The sequence below is a fragment of the Mixophyes fleayi genome, chromosome 6, assembly GCF_038048845.1.
Source record: "Mixophyes fleayi isolate aMixFle1 chromosome 6, aMixFle1.hap1, whole genome shotgun sequence".
NCBI lineage: Eukaryota > Metazoa > Chordata > Amphibia > Anura > Limnodynastidae > Mixophyes > Mixophyes fleayi.
In genome coordinates, this window is record NC_134407.1 from 177279581 (window position 1) to 177297829 (window position 18249).

General features: G+C 39.9%; 1 protein-coding gene across 1 annotated transcript in view; it reads left to right on the plus strand.

Moving 5' to 3' along the window:
• The first annotated feature begins 982 nt into the window (after positions 1–982).
• The window catches only part of RAMP2 (receptor activity modifying protein 2), a 40644-nt gene continuing 23377 nt past the window's right edge, over positions 983–18249 (plus strand). The window contains exon 1 of the mRNA XM_075177396.1: positions 983–1124. Coding sequence (XP_075033497.1) covers positions 1070–1124 — 55 coding nt within the window. The 5' untranslated portion in view covers positions 983–1069. The remainder of the gene's footprint in view (positions 1125–18249) is intronic.

The window sequence follows — 18249 nt, forward strand, 5'->3', positions numbered from 1 at the left end:
ATGACCGTAGGGGACAGCAGTTAGATGCAGTGAGGATCCGAAGATCCTTGTAACGAAATGTTTTCCCAATACGAGAGGAGCAGAGCTGAAAAATTGCACATACGTATCTGCCTATTGTACCCATGGAGGCACACTTATCACAGGCAGAGAAAAGATGACCTAGAATCCGTGGGCAATTTGTTGCTGTGTTTCCCATTTAAAAGCATCATAATAAGTGTTACAATTTTCACCTACTACTACATGTATACATATATTCAATTAGTGTTTCTGATTTTTTTTCCATATCCCTCTGTAACTAAGAAATCAGCTATCTGCTAACAATCTAGAACCTGAATGCTTGATTTCCAGTACTGAGAAAAGTGACAGCTGTTGGAACAAGTGGCAAACATTCCATTCCACTGTACACATACATTAGGTTGGTAGGAACCACCACACTGCAACTATAGCTAACTCCAGAATCAGAATCATTAATGCTCTACATACACAGTGATAGCAACAGCACCTCACAATCTTGTGTACACACAAATTCACATAAAACAAAGATATGAAGACAGCTCAATACATTTTTTGATACCTCCAGGAGCCAGTTATGTTTTTAAAAAGGATTTAAGGATTTACCTTTAATACACACAATTTAACAAGCTTTCTTGCTTACAAATTTGGGTCATATCTTGACTTATACAAAACTTCCTAAAACTTGTTTAGGAAATGGATGATTGGATAAATCTGTTTGCACTGGTCTTGCTCAGCCAGAAGACTTTGATAAACCGACCTCTTTGCTCCTTATATTTGACACAGATGCTTAGCCGAAGCCAGCGACAGTAACTGACAAGGTTACACTGAACTGTGGCTAACTCCTGGTGCAGAAAACCCCCTTTTTACACGTCACGTCATATATGTTCTGTGACGGGTCTCCCGGTGGGAGGTCTGTTTCTAAGGCAGTGCTGAGTAATCTCATTATTTACACGAATTCTGTATTTGTGCAGGAAAAGGCTTCGCTTCCTGAAATACTATTCTCGCTTAATTCCCACTCAGCTGCTTCTGTTGTTTTAATAAGCACGGAGAGAGGATGGAGAGTACTTTTCTGTGCACGCTCACAAGCGCGCTGTGTCTGTTCACTTGGGGTAAGCTTGTTTGTCCTGCAATGTCTTCTCTTTCATTTACAAGTAGATATGTCAGCACATCTGTTTAGTATCATTTTTTTTTTTTATTGTGCTCCTTGATCTAATTTTCTTGCAAGTTGGGATCTGGAGTAACTGTGTTAACAGCAACAGGCAGAAGGGCACTGCGCTCTGTGGTACGCAAACTTTTAGCAGCTTGCTGGACACAGCATATACTGTAAGTAGGATATCACTTTATTGTCCTCTATGGAGACCCACGGACCGCTGTAAGAGTATATACAGTGTCCTGTCAAAGATTGTTACAGTTTTCCTAGACCGCGGGTAAGTCTCCTAGAAAGCATCTCTTTATTCCTAAGCAGTATCCTACAAATGCATGTTGCAGGCTTAACCTTCCTTGCAAATTCTTTTTTTGGCAACTAGCAGCTTGCTCCATAAAGAGCTGTCATTCAAACCTCTTGCTGTTCTGGGGGGGATAAAACCCCCTTTAAATCTTATGTTATAGAAGTGTTAAACTGATTGAAACGGTCATAGTTGCTCCAGGGAAAATATTACACTTTTGTATTATACTCTCAAGATGGTAATCTATTGAAAAAGAATCACAGTGCTGCTTTTAATTAGTGTTGTTTAAAAACATTATTTTCTTGTTTGTATGAACTTGTATACAGTACATGGATTAGTGAATCAAATTTCTATGGTCCCGTTGCTGGATTCTCGCAGCCTTTGTGTATTGTGAATGGTAATTCCCTGTATAACTATTTGTTGATGATACCTATACTTATGTATTGATGGCTCAGTAAGTTTTGTGAAAGCAGTATTTTGACTGAGATATGTAGCTGACGTCTACTTAGTATTTTATGATATGTGCTCTCATTTGAAGTAAAAGAGATTCTGAGGCAACCTATAAGTTCCAAGAATCACTGTAGCTGACAGAGTCAGAGTTGAGTTGTGAAGAATTGTGTGATTTTGATTGTGATTGTGAGGAAGTGGTAGAATTAAGCAATGCATAAGTACTTCAGAAAAAAATAATATTTGTGACAAAGTTTCATTTTATCTACCTATGTAAATATTCATCTAACAGCATGCACATATGACAAACATTTAGCTTGTAAACCTGTACATGAGAAAGGTACCATAGTATCTCCAGCGTTTGACATTTCCCATCTGTTAGTATTGCTGATGTGAGGTAAATGTTACACTTACACTAATATAATTTAATATCCTCTTTTGCCCATTCTATGCTAGCAACATGTGTTCCAAATTGCATTATAAACATTTCTGTAACTACGAACTACATTTTCAATCCAGGTAGTTGAATTTTACTGTTTTTTGTCCCTTGAGTAACGTATTACGTAGCTTAGTTTCCAATGTTGATTCCTTTCTGTTATTTCCTTTTTGTTCATTACATTAAACCTTTAGTATGCCCTTCAGTACTAGATACTTTCTAGAAGTCAGGTAGTTCCAGCACCTAAACATGAAATTAGTGTTAGTGTATATTATATATAATCATATCTATCTTGCGCATTATATGCTCCATACCTTTCCTGAAAGCAGTAAAATCTGCTTAGGATGGCAGAGCGTCCCTATATCGCCTCATTCAGGTTAAGAGAGACAAGGGGACTTTACCTTCATTCCTTTTCGTTTCTGGGTTTTGACTGTCATTTACCTGAATGGCTAATGACTTTAATCATGTTTTTGTCCACCATTGATATAAGGGAGTTTGCTCCTCTATTATTGTAAAAGTGTAGGACTCCCATGTGTTCTGGTTTTTCCAGGACATTTCCATTTTTCCCACTAGAAATCTAATGTTATCATAATTAAGACCCCTGCTGCACCCAAATTAACATGCTAAGTAAGAAGAGGTTAATATAATCATTTTATCTTAACCAAAATGAAATATGAGGTGGATTATATGGACTGAGCATTGATGAATGATGTCCCCTGTCACCATGTTTGTGGGGTTGTTTTTTGGCTTGAGAGAACAAGAGCCTATGCCAAGCATGGCAGTCTAGTTGTTCAATTGGGCACCTGGACAACCAGATCAGCGCAATTCGACCATCCACGTGTGTACTCAAATTACTCATTTTTTTTGTTATATAGTTGTGCCAAAAAGACTGGCTGGCTGCATGTAGACCCCACCAGCAGTAGTACAGGCAATCAATACCCAAAATACTATGTTAGAGTCACAGGATTATGTCCTTACACAAAAATAGTCATATAGAAAGTGAAAACTTTGTAGAGTGGAAGAAGATGTCCATATCTAACATAGAAAGATTCCCTAAATTATTTGTAATCAAGAAAAAGATTGAGTTGCAATTATATTTATGTTGCAAGTTAAGTCAATAATTGCAATTTCCAATTCATCTGATTGTCGCAACAATCTATATTTGTTCCTGTATAAAAAAAATTAGCTTCACTATTGTTTTATGAAAATATATACTTGAATTATATTTAAATGTTGTCCTGTAATCTAACATTGACAACACATCAAGCTATAACTAAAACATAAGCTTGTTAAAGTTATATTTAACATTAATGAAGTGATAGTGAGGGTTGGAGTTACACCACAAGGTAACTTTATCATCTGTGTCTGTACCCCCTGTCATCATGTACTTATAAACAATTCAGACACACGTAGACATTCTAACTAAAGATTTACCAACATTAAACAGCATTTAGTCTCACTTATATACCATTGCTCATTGGTTTAAACATATGTTGGATAAATGTCCTCTCACAAGTAGGATTTCAAGGAGAGTAATACAGGGTTGACAACTCAGCCAAATTGAAAATCCCCAAAAGTCCAATTTATCCCATACTCACAGATATACACCCATCTCTCTTCTGGGTCGCCCTGACATCTCTCAGTAGAAGCATCTCAAACTGGATTTGTTTCCACATTTCATCCAGAATGCAACCATTGGTGTTGGCTGCCCACATGTGACATTGCATGTTAAATTCATTTGACATATGGTGGTAACTAGTACTTTCACTTTTGGTCAAGCAGTGTCCTCCACTGGACCTCTTTTGTTCACTTGCAGTGAATTCAAGTAATTGCAGCAGGGTGAGGCCGCATTCAAAGACACTGACGCTGCTTCTGGCTGAAGCCATTAGGTTCTATTCCCATACATGATTACATGTTTTTGGTATCATTACAATGCTAATATATAACATTATTTTTGATGCTAGTGGGTATGGGGTTCTACACGACCAGATATGTGGAAAGGTAACCAAGCTTATGCTTAGGGCAACAATTATCATTGATTTATTGAATACTCTATGGGGGGTATTCAATTGTCGGCGGGAATGCCGTAAATCCCGCGGTCCACGCACTATTACCGTTATTACTACGGTAATTTTCTCGCTGGATTTCAGCTCGCAGCTCCCTGAGCCGCGAGCTGAAATCCAGCTAACTATTACCGTAATAACGGTAGTAGTTTTTACGCGCCGCGAAAACGGCACAATTGAATATGCACCTATGAGTGTAGCTTGAATGTTAAACACAAAAAACAGGTAATAAGCAGCAAACAGTTCAGATTTCCATGCTTAATTGACGTTTGGGTTATGTTTTAATTAAATCTAATCTAATATCCCAAACATGTTTTCGTGATAGGCAAGTAAATGGCCCACATAGCACCTTTTTATAGTGTGTTAAAGTGTACACATTGCCTAAACGTTGGTACAGCATGTTGTAGACGGAGATAATATTTAACCTATTATTTAAGCCACTAGGAACAATTAGCCACGGGCTTCATGGCTCAGTGATGTCACTAGTTGATGGGTTGACTATTAGTTCAGCCGGAAAAATGAGTACACTTAAATTCGTATATCTCTTGAAACAGTTCTTCCTATTGTATCAAGCCCACAGTCTCCATTGCACTGTGAACTTTAGGCAGAAGGGCTTTGTTGCATCTCTGCTGCTGTGTATGCAAAAGTATTGCACTCACTTATGTTTGCTTAGCTTACAGCTATGATAACAGTGATAATGGTTATATGGAAACATTTTCTTGCAGAAATTTGCTGAGTATAGGCAATGATAATAAACAATGATATGATACAGTGATTTGGAGACTTAAAAGTGAAATCACTGTCTTTAGGCAGCAAGTTCAAACCCGGCCACACACTCCAAACCACTGGCGACTTGAAGTAAATGCACCAATTTTAAAAAAAAAAAAAAAGCTGGATTCTCATTGGTTGATTTAAAAACAGGTTAATTGCGTGATTATTTCTACCTCACCTGCACTATATAAGCCTGGCTATTGCCTATGCTTAGTTAGTAGAGTTGGAGGAGTTGGAGGCAGGAGAGAGAGTGTAGATAGGGAGTGGTAATGATGTCTGTTGACATAAACCTCTGCCCTAAAGTGAGGTGCTCTCAGCCCAATATGAGCACAATCAATGGCTCCCACAACATTAGGTATCCCTGAGGCCCTTTAAAAGGCTAATTTAAGGTCATGAATGCAGGTGGGGTTGAAGCACATATGTGTGTATCACCATTTCTTAAGGGCACTTAACATTTGGCTTAAGTGTCTGGAAAATGTTGGCTGTGTAATCCCTAATACTTATATAAACTCACAGATTGGAAAGAACCTGTGGCCATAAATTGAAGTGCACACTATAATCTTTGTAGCCCAGACACTGTATAGGTCCTTGATGTTACAGGCTCTAAATCATGCCTCAGCTTCTCATAAAACTGCAGGAGTTTTGTTCGATTCAGGCGAAACATAAGCACAAGAGAGCTAGAGAGTTAGTCCAGGGCCAATCAAGCTATAAACACTAAATTTGCGGCGGGTTGTATTTGTCAAACACGGCTTTCCAGGATCTTTCTGTCGGTTTAACCTTTAATAAATCTGACGGTTTGTAACTTAACCAAAAAGTTGCAGAAAACTGGCAAATTGCTGAAATGGCTCCTTAATAAATCCCCCCTAGTGAGTCCAATGTGGCAAGACAGTGGGCTACAACAACATGTCTCTCATAATTGCAAACTGTCCCTAATTTCCAGGGATAGTACCAATATCATCTGCACAAAAAAATTATCTTTGTCTCACGCTAGATACAATAATTAACATCTATATTTACTCACTAGGCTTTAAACGTTAATAAGTATTGGCTCAGCAGCAAAGTGTCCCTGAAAAATATTCTGAAATGTTGGCAACTATGGTCTCTGTCGATAAAGTTTATAAGTATGTCTAATCAAAAATGGAGGTCCAAGCCTGGTCCAAAGACACTATTTTGGGTTTTAAACTGAATGAACATTCCCAGAAATGGTTTTTACACAGTTATGTTATTTTGATGTAAAAACTATCTCTAACGTGCCCATAATAACATACAGTATGTCAAGCTCTTGACATACTGTATGCTATTTTTGATCTAACGGTCTGGTGAACCGTGTCTGAGCTGCAGGGTCACCTACATATTATCATCTCCATAATTGTGTCTAATTTTACTGACTGTTAGCGCCGGGGTGATCCCCTAGGGGATCGTTTGTTTCATATCTATGTGCCCATAATAACACTTATGTTCTGTATATACATTCTGATGCGATGAAATGCAATTTATGATTGTTATATTGTGGATTTTAATTTATCATATGGGTGAACTCTACGTGTGCCGTGATTAGTTATATAATCATTTTATCTGATGTTATTATTTGAGTTCTCTTTGAGTTTGTCAATTGCTTTAAAAAAAATGATAAACTGTTTATAACAGCATGGGCAAAGCTTCATTGTGACAGAGCGGCACCCTACTTCCATATATTCATTCCTCGTTCAAAGGAAATGACTGTTGTATCCAAGTTTGAGACTGAATCTTAATTTCTTTATTCTTTAATATAAGTTGACATAATTTGCTTATGAGATGTCTATGATAAGATACGTACAGTCATTATGTAGCACATCTATGTGCATACTGTAAACCCACTGAGTAAAACAACTATTCCATCGGGAACATCAAATATACTAAACCCTCCAAATCAGAAGGTAACATCAACCCATTTGTGCTGCCCCTGTTGGCATCTCAGATGGTACCATCTGAGGGGCATATAGACATCATGCAGATGTATTTATGTCAGTCCTCCACAATCGCATTATTTGTACACAGATATAATCAAACAATCACAATATAATAGGATTGTATTTCAAATATTTTCTTTAATTACTCCCCGTCTTATAATTATTAAGAACTGATGCAGAGAATGGAAGGAGTTGTCCACTTTGGATAATTCCTTCTTAATTAATCATGCTCCTCACGTATAGCTATTACTTAGTACCACCTGTGGCTCTTTTACAATGTGTCAGTCAGTAATGAATACACCTGTGCTCCAGCAAGGAGATACGGAAAACATGCACTGTTATGGTTTCCTGAGAATTGGATTTCGGAATCACTGCCCTAAACCATCGAATCCAACATTTTCTTAATTTCAGATTCCTGTTCTCCATCAACAGTGACTGAAAGTAGCTTGGAGGGTATTCAGTTATTTCTTGAACGGACCACCGTTATAAATATAATTATGTGAAATGGGGTTTTTCCATAGATATTGGTAAATTGGGATTTACCTTTCTAATAATTTTAAAATGTCCAACCAAAAGCCAGACCCTATCTCCTACTTTGTTGCACCTCCCCTCTCTCTCTGATCTGATCTGTCTCCACTATGATAAGTCGGTTAGAGGTTTTCTAATTTTGCTTGCAAGATCTGTTGTATATTATATTATATTATTATTAGAAGCCTGATGAGGAGCTTGAGGCAGGTCTTTGCCTTGAGGTGTCATCAACTGCATGTCTGAGATGTTATTTGCTGCCGTATGAAGAAAATGGTACAGCTTTGCTATTGTTGAGGTGTGATCTGTTTTATCCAATTTTCAAAGGGTTATCGGATGTTTGTTAGCTTGTACAATATATCTCAGTGAAGAGGTAACGTGGTCATGATATATCACAAACACAGATTCCACGTGGTAGCTCTGTTTCACATAGGGATGCAGGTAGTGAGTCCTGAATAGCAGCACTGAATAGCAGTTTATAGTTTAGATGATACAGAAGATATTAATAATGTCTGGTAGAATCTTCTGCCCCTTGGTTTCCCAGAGCCAACTATTCTGAATGCACTCTACCACATCCCAGCTGCTGTGCTTTGGGCACATTGTGTATGGCAACAGAGATAGACCATTATGAACAGGCCTCTGTCACACATATAGAAATAGAGATGGCTGCCGTCTCTATGATGCAGAGGCACAGATTTGTGCCAGAATATTGAAAATCATTCTGAGGATGTTCAAATATATAAAATATTTATAACCATAAAAATAGCAAGTAGATTACCTCACACTGCCTGTAGCCCCTTTATGTCAGTTCAAGCACCCCCTAATTGAGCACCCTAATTAACAGTTACGATCACTGAGGGATTGGGAGTCTCAAATCTGGTGCCAGTGGTCACCCGCTGTCCACAGCCTCCATACTTGTCCGACGCTTTTCCGCACTGCCACCCCGGCGTGATGCACTGTGCACTGCCATCTATCCATAGTGACTACTATCATTGTGTGGGATTGTTGGCCTCCAGGCTTTTCACCTGACCAGGGTCCTACAGAACGGCGTGCCCAGCACCCGACACACACTAGTCTACGTGTGATGGATCTCCCACCTCTCCTATGGCTCGGATCCCCTTCAAAGATAGCAGGTATGTGTCTGTTGCTATTCATGACCAGATATGGAGATAATTGAAATGTTACTGACACGAAGCCTGAGTTTGGAATAGGCCTCGAAGCCCCGCTCTAGATAGACTTACCCCCAGAGAGGTGCGGAGTCTAACGGTAGAGAGGTATTCACCTGGGATCCCCGCAAGGGAATATGGACTTAGTTGCTCTCTAGTCGCAGGTCGCGGTCCTCTAAGGGGGATTAGAGCAGGGTGAGATGGAACCTTGGAGTGGAGCAGGCCTGCAGAAAGATAAATGCAGAGGTTCAGATGAACGGCAGTGAACCGAGGCACTGAGGTCTTTAGAAAGCGAATAGCTGAGAACAGGACTGATTATAAAGCACGAGGTTCTTCCAATAATACCACAGGTCTTGATCGTGGAACAGGTAACGCAGGATACCGATGTGCAGACAGGAGCCAGAGAGGACAGCGTCCTAACAGGTAAGGAGACCTGAAGATCTGGCAACTTGGTAGAGAAGCAGGTGCTTTAAATAGACAGAGCTGACAGGCAATGAGCCAATCAAGAGAATGCAAGAAGTTTTAAAAAAAACAGGTGTGCACATACTCAGTTCAGCAAGTGAATGCAGGGAGTGAGAACTAAGTGAAACAGGTAACAACAGTGACCCAAATGCAGGTTAGCTGGTGCAATGTGTGACAGTTACAAACCGCTAGGATATTAAATCAAGAAAAATATTTGGAGAGCAGACGGAAAGTGCTGCTACCTTATGCTCATTCTATCTCCTACTTTAAACTTAAGGGAATGCCCACACTGCAGATCAACAAACCACTTACATTGAGAAATATGGTGATTTAGATATGAATCACTCATCCCATATTTGTTTCAACCATCGAGCAGTACGCTTGATTTCAGGAACATCACATGTCTGAAGAGAAGAAAATGAGAAAGAAAGTATACCCATAGACACAAAAGAACGTCAATATTCCGGTAGAAACGTGGGAACACTTCACCCATGGCAGATACACTAACCAGTCATCCTGCAGAACTGAAACATAGCACCTCACGTATTGCTCCAGTGGTTGATTGGTGAGTTCAGTTTATCCATTGGAGTGTGGATGATATGCAGAATAGAAAGATAAATCAATCCATAAATTAAACAAAAGGCTCTCCAAAATATATAAGAACTAAAATGTTTTCTGGAATACTATGCAAGCTGACAATGTGCTGAACAAAAAGTGATTTTAGGACTTTAGCAGAAGCTAATCCAGTGAGGAACAAAATAACTGATTTTGATAACTTTAGCCACAGTCACCATGATAGTGTTAAAGCTCTTGGAAGGAAACAGTTCAACAATAAAGTCCATGGACAAATGTGTTCATTGATGAGTAGGTAGAACTTTTGTTATGGCAAACAGCTCACAAGCAGAAACAAATGATCTGGGGACAATAACTTAATGGTCTTACTGATGTCAGGATGTCCCAACAATTATGGACCTCAGACAGTACTACCTGACAAAGAGTTTGATGAACATAAGAAGATGGGAGAGAGTCTCTTCAGGAGCCGGCCCAGAGCTTGTAAGAGCTGACCAGAAATGTCCTGAATCGAGGTTGACAAAATCCAGCTAAAAATGTTGACATAAGGCACCAACATTGGTATTTCTAGACTATGGCTTGTTTGTAATGATAAAATTATTATTATTTCATAAAAAAAATATTGGAGACATAAAAGCCAAAATGTTGGTCCAGATACACAAAAATCATACACAGATGACTGTGCACAAAGGCAGCAATTGTAGCTACTCACACAAGCCAGATAATACAGAAAAATAATCAGAGTGCAAAGAGGTAAAGGCAGGCTACTAACAGTATAGGAGTTCAGGCAGAAGTTGAAGTAGTCGTCAACCAATAGGGCCGACAAGGTCCATGTGGTGGTCAGGTCAGATGGCAATCAATAGTGTGGTCAGTGTCCAGGTAGGTACCCCTGTACATTGGCTCCAAGAGTGTATTTATGCCTCCCAAATGCAGAAAATAATAAAATAATGGGATGCAGAGCCATTGCCCCAGATAGGGAAGAAAACATCAGAGATAAGGGCTGGTATTTTTGTTTTTAATTTACAGAAAAGATGGCTACCTTGATGTAGTTGACCATTGTAAAATTAGATTCCAGTTTCAGTTCTTGTTTGGAAATATAATAATAAAAGCGTTGTTAACCTTTCTGTTTAGCTTTCCACATGCACCCACTGGGCAAGGCCTGCTATCATAACATGCTTGCCTGTCAAATATGCCAATTACTTATTGCCTAATGTGTGCTCTGAATTGTATTTTGCAAGAGTTTCAGTTCCAGAGAATTTCTAAACATTTCTGCTACGTTTGCAATATATTATAAATATGCAATCCCGCTACACATGATCTTATTTAAAAGGACAGTAAACCTAAAATACCAAATATTCATAAAGGCATCCTGCAACATACACAAATGTATATATAAATGTTGGCATGGGTTAAGATGATCTGCAAAAGAAAAGTGTCCTTTGTGATCAAAGTCCATTCTTGTGAATAATTGATCAGCCAATGAAAATGGCTGACTCAACTTCATGTAGGCCACAACTTCACAAGTTCTCTCCATGCTCTTACATGTATTCCATATGTGAATACTGGTTTAATATTAGTTGCACGCTGATGTGTCCGTTAGTGATAAAAGTGCATGCGACATGGGACTTGTTAAAAGATACAACTATTTGGGTGTAGACTTCAATCTTTGTTGGCTGTATTTTAGATGAGCTCCAATTCATTAGTTTGTTGTTGACCAGAAACATAGCTTGAAAAGAGGATTGGTGATCCCTGTGTAGAGGGCAGACTCCATACAAAGGCATTGTAAGGAATGCCAATGAAGCCTGGATACATTGCAATATGTGTTTTCTCTATTCTGGTGTCACTGTGTTCCTTGTAAAGTCTGTTTATACTAACTTTGTACTCTACATAGGGATTGTGACTGGATCACTTGTAAATAACTTATGGTATAAATTTATTTAAAGGAAATAGTGCAGGGCGCTTATTTATATATTTGCAAATGTACTTATTTTTGATATTGTGTGTATTTTGGTAAAGCAGATATCTTTATTTCTGAGACCAGGGGAAGAAACTCGTTTTTTTGTTTTAACTTTGCAAGAGGAAATGCATTATTTCTGAGGTATATACCTGATGCAATAAGCCTTTGTTGAGGAAGTCTTTTGTATATTTTGGTAGGGAAATGACTTGTTTGGGGTTTTGTAACTTTTCTTTGGGAATGTGTATTCTGCAACTGTCTGAAGAAAGGACCCATGTTAATCTCATGATAATTAGCCCTTTTGATGTGTGAGGATCTAGCACCTGAAGCCACAGGAAGGTTTAATTAGACTTGCTGTTAGATTTCCTGTGTCTAAAACAAGATGCAGGAAATCACAGCAAGTTTTAGAATATCACAGATAAGTGTAAATATTGTTAGCTTTGCATTGCATGCAAATCCATGTTTGGGCAAACACATTGCATTGTGATACTAAAAATAGCTCAGACCTCAGGGGGCATACCCTGTGAGGCTGTGTCCAAAACTGTATAAAAAGCACTGTTTTGTATTGAAAGTTGTTCTTCTTGTTTCATCTGACCTGCTCACTTGTACCTTCAATCAGGGTGAGCAAATAAACATCACTTGCTTTAAAGACCTGCTTGAAAACTTGTCTATCCCTGTGACCTATATATTAGACCCAACTCTAATCTGTTCCTGGCTGTTCTGAGATTTAGACCCAGCTTTCCAATACCACCGCACTGCCAGCTACCCAGCAGCTCTGGCCAGTGTGATAGGCCAGGGGGGATCCATCCACAGCAACCATGATCCATAGGAAGAGGTGTCAGCCCAGGTACACCAAAAACGGGGTACACTAACAGCGTCAGTTACCCAGAAGAAACCCGGTTCTGGATGCCGGTAAGAAGTCCAGTGGTGGCAGCATTTGTGTTTAGAGGACGCATTTGGGATAACGAAAGGGGACGGTGGAAAAGTAAGCCCAGCCGGTTCCCAGCAACAACAGACAGGGTGGCATAGGCGGTCCATCCTGTCCCAGGGATCCCAGGTCAGTAATTAACTCTTCATTTCTGCCCTGTAAAACACCAGGTGAATGAAGTGAAACTCCAACATTGAGAAACCACTAAGACAAGGTTAGTCATAAATGCCCTAACACTGGGTGTTGCTGGTTGTGTTTGAATTCCCACTTACCACAGCGGTCTCCCCAGAACATTTTGCCAGGTGGGTGGCTTTAAGAAGCAGCCACGTGGCATTGAGAAGCAGCCGGGTGAGGGCAATTGTAATACTTTGCAATAATAATGAAAAATGTTGGAGGCTATTGGCCACACCTGCCAGGACTGGTGGTCAGTGGTCTAGCGCACACTGCTGGCCATAGTGTTCACATAGTGCCTGTTGGCCACACTCGGGGACGTGCCTTGCGGTTTTGAAGCGCTAGACTGCCCCTTTCTTTTCCTCCCCTCCAAACCCCTGAATGTAGAGCAGCAGTGAGCCGAATACCTCCTAACTTTCCCACCAATCAGGACAAAGCTATCTGATCTAAATTGGGACGGTTTGGAGGTATGATAAAATTGCAGTAAAATCCCAACTCAGAAGCAGTGGTTTGAACTGAAACATTTTATACTCCACCAAAAGGCTTTCCTTGACCTCTGACACCCACAGACTTATTATTAACATAAGTTAGTCCCCAGTCATAGGCCTTGTTCCTCCACCTGCCTCATGGAAATAGAATTTTTGTAAAGCACTGACATGCAATAGTATTTAAAGGACTTGTTCACATTGGAGTACTTCTCGTGTCCATCCATAGTTTCATACATAGTTTTAAACATTTCCAGAAGCGCCTTGAGCAGACTAAGTATAACCATACTAACCTAGCGGCCTGTTACATTGATCAATTCAAGTTTATAATAGACTTACATTCACCTGGCAATGTAATTACTGTACAAATTAGGAGCAGATGAAAACAACAGTGCATATATGAGAATCTCAGAGCTTAGAAAAACACATTCTTATCTCTGAAAGGAAATATATTTTAAACACTGCCAAGCTCAATAGTTTAAAATGTCTTAAGTATACATTCAGTTTTGTAATTTTTATTGATAAGAATCTCTTGCCATCAATATTGACAATCCCCCTTTATATGAAAATATACACACTGCAGGAGGTTACCGAAGACAAAGCCTTGTGGACCTAATCTAGTTGTTAAGGGTGGAGGCATGTTGCTGCAACAGCCAAAAAATGTGGCAAGTTGCAAGGGTAATGTTTTCATATGAGGATCTCATTGTTGTACAAAAGAAACAAAAAAAAACCACTATAAGCTGATATATATGTAGAGCATGCATATACCGTAGATACAGTTCAGGCCCATGTGATCAATATATATATATATATATATATATATATATATATATATATATATATATATACAGTGCTTTTTTGTCATAGAACTCACAGAACTGAGTTCCGGCCACTTTTTTCAATGGATTTTCCAAGTTTTACAAGTAACCTTTGAACATTTGATGTTTGGTCCACGTGGACTTGAATCGCCCTGTCGAGCGTAGCAGGCTGCCGACAAAATCATTAAAACAGGGCATGCGGACTGCTTGTGTGTCGAGTCCAATGCCTGCGTACTTTGTCCGCGCTGGTTGTGATGGCACTGCTTCTGGCGCTGCCCAGCTTGTGATTGGTCGCGTGCTGAGAGCTTACTGCGGGCGGTGAACGTTATGTTTCGTTATACAACTGACGTGTGTGGGTGTGTGTACAGTGATTGACTACGTGATGTGAGTTCCCGCATCTTTTCTCTTACAAAAAAAAGCACTGTATATATATATATATATATATATATATATATATATGTGATGAGCAGTATACTGTGTAAAGCCCCACTATGATGACCAGTATACAATGCGAGTCCCATCCCATCTGAGGACCAGTATACAATGTCACAGTGCCACGTCCATTTGATGATGACAAAAAGGGTCCCATCCGACAAGACAACCAGTATACAGAGGGATGTACTTGTAGTAATGTAGGTGTCACAGATGACATGTAGCAGATCTGATCAGGCTCTAGTGCTACTTGCTGCCTTTCAGGACTCATCTGTTCATCTGTTCTGTTCACTTGCTGGTACAATTCGCTATCAGTTGCTGTAGGAGGACTGTGTAGAGTGCTAAGAAGAAGACATACTTCCTCCTTTTTTAGCAGGAGAGCTTGGCAGTCTGAATGAAGCAGCCCCAGGAGAGAATCTAGTTTACAAAGAGCCAGATTAAGACCCCATGGGACACCAGGCAAGATCCTGGTTTGGGCACCTCTACCTATAGGCAGAGGTCCTATATAGGCCTGACAGGCAGCAACCAGGACAACGTTAGGCAGTATTTTACAATTAAGACAGAGAATAAATAAACCTGCGCTCGCTTAATTCCATTTATACATGGTACCAGCTGCATGGCAATATAAGTGCCATATACATATACAAAACACAAAGACAGTTGTTGAAAAATAACATCAAAGCGCCTAGTAACAGGACTAAAAAAAACAAAACAACCTATAATCTATAATAAAAATATTTGCATAACAATAATAATAAAAATAATAATAGATATTAAAAACTTTTCTTCTGGCTTCTATCAGAAAAATAAGCGTTTATTAGAATTGTTTCAAAATTATCTACTTGTGGGCTGGAGATTTCAGTTGACATATATCAATTTAGTTTAACGAGAGAGAAATCTCAGAACTCACATCTCCATCTCTTCCCTATTCAATGCAATAGATTTTGGTGACAGCTATAAGAACTGTTAGGCTGGACACATGCCTCGATACAGCACCATGTGTGTACTGTGCCCAATAATATTCCATTTGAAATCTATCAGATTATTATCGCCATGCTGGTAACTGTGGTTGGAAGTTGACTATCGGTCTATGTGTGCAGTCCTCTCCCAGTCACATTAACAGGACCCTGTGACGCCGGATCTCATTCAATCTAACCCCTACATGTATGTTGCAGCGCTACAAAATATTTAATGTTAAGGAAGCTGACGAATTTAAAAGGAATGTTTAATATATCTATGTTAGGCTGTGAAGCTAAACTTGCTAAGATAATAAACTAGTGGAGAATTTTCTATATTTTTAATATAAATATTCAAGAAAAAAATAGCAGTGTACAAATTATAAAACAGGATGGTGCTGGCAGCCTCTGCAACGATATTCTCTCTAAAACAGTTTCTCACAGTCCATGCGGGAACACAGCAGCACATCAGGTATTATAGTAAATGCTTTGCCATTAAGGGTCTTGTACTTTAAGTTCCAGTCATTGTGATCAAAATCACTCAGCAACAAAGAACCTTAACAACCTGCAGACTCCTTCACTGAAGTGGCTCTAAAATGCTATCTCCTCGGGTCTGTCTCCCTGCTTCTGTCCTTCTTCTGTTTTCTGCAGTTTATCTTTCCTATCTGTTCTCTCGCCCTCTTTCTTGCTAGTAGCTGAACTGTCTGTAGCCGTGGAGCACTGCATGTGTTAGATTGCATGATGTAGCATTACAAAGGTTGTGGTCCACAGATGTTGTATATGGCCATCGTGGTCTGTAGCGGATGGATGAGTGGAGGTATGTGGTTCCCGCTATGGAGAGCTAGGGGTTGCAAGAAGTAGTAACATGAGTAATAGAATGAGCTCTAATTAGGGTTACAAATATGGTACAAATGTAGTGGAAAATATGCTGAAATGGTAAAATAAAGGTACAGTGTAATGCATTCAGTATTATGCTAAGTGTAGAGGTGGTTGAAGGTAGGGAAAGGGTGGGCGATGGGAGTGAAGGGGTTAGGTGGGGGGTAGGGATGAGTAGGAATGGCGAGGAAGGGGGGAGATAGGGAGTCAAGATAGCATAAGGTAGCAAGGGATAGAGTGTTGGTGTGAAGTTTGAGGGGATGTGTGCAATGGATTAGTAAGTGGGAAAGGTAAGTGCGCCATAGTATAGGGGAATAGTTGTTGAAAGGTGTGTAAGAAACTAGGATGGCATACTGGAGTGTGACGTGTGCAGGATCTGTAACAGAAAGAGGAAAGCTGTGTAAGAAGGTAGGATGAGATATTGGAGTGTGATGTGTGCAGGATCTGTAACAGAAAGGGAAAGGTGTGTAAGACTGTAGGATGAGATATTGGAGTGTGAGGTTTGCAGGATCTGTAACAGATAGGGGAAAGGTGTGTAAGAAGGTAGGATGGGATAGTGGAGTGTGACGTGTGCAGGATCTGTAACAGCAAGGGAAAGGTGTGTAAGAAGGTAGGATGGGATATTGGAGTTGATGTGTGCAGGATCTGTAACAGAAAGGGAAAGGTGTGTAAGAAGGTAGGATGGGATATTGGAGTTGATGTGTGCAGGATCTGTAACAGAAAGGGAAAGGTGTGTAAGAAGGTTGGATGGGATATTGGAGTTGATGTGTGCAGGATCTGTAACAGAAAGGGAAAGGTGTGTAAGAAGGTAGGATGGGATATTGGAGTGTGACATATGCAGGATCTGTAACAGAAAGGGAAAGGTGTGTAAGAAGGTAGGATGGGATATTGGAGTTGATGTGTGCAGGATCTGTAACAGAAAGGGAAAGGTGTGTAAGAAGGTTGGATGGGATATTGGAGTTGATGTGTGCAGGATCTGTAACAGAAAGGGAAAGGTGTGTAAGAAGGTTGGATGGGATATTGGAGTTGATGTGTGCAGGATCTGTAACAGAAAGGGAAAGGTGTGTAAGAAGGTTGGATGGGATATTGGAGTGTGACGTGTGCAGGATCTGTAACAGATAGGGGAAAGGTGTGTAAGAAGGTAGGATGGGATATTGGAGTTGATGTGTGCAGGATCTGTAACAGAAAGGGAAAGGTGTGTAAGAAGGTTGGATGGGATATTGGAGTTGATGTGTGCAGGATCTGTAACAGAAAGGGAAAGGTGTGTAAGAAGGTAGGATGGGATATTGGAGTGTGACATATGCAGGATCTGTAACAGAAAGGGAAAGGTGTGTAAGAAGGTAGGATGGGATATTGGAGTTGATGTGTGCAGGATCTGTAACAGAAAGGGAAAGGTGTGTAAGAAGGTAGGATAGGATAGTGGAGTGTGACGTGTGCAGGATCTGTAACAGATAGGGGAAAGGTGTGTAAGAAGGTTGGATGGGATATTGGAGTTGATGTGTGCAGGATCTGTAACAGAAAGGGAAAGGTGTGTAAGAAGGTAGGATGGGATATTGGAGTTGATGTGTGCAGGATCTGTAACAGAAAGGGAAAGGTGTGTAAGAAGGTAGGATGGGATATTGGAGTTGATGTGTGCAGGATCTGTAACAGAAAGGGAAAGGTGTGTAAGAAGGTAGGATGGGATATTGGAGTTGATGTGTGCAGGATCTGTAACAGAAAGGGAAAGGTGTGTAAGAATGTAGGATGAGATATTGGAGTGTGACGTGTGCAGGATCTGTAA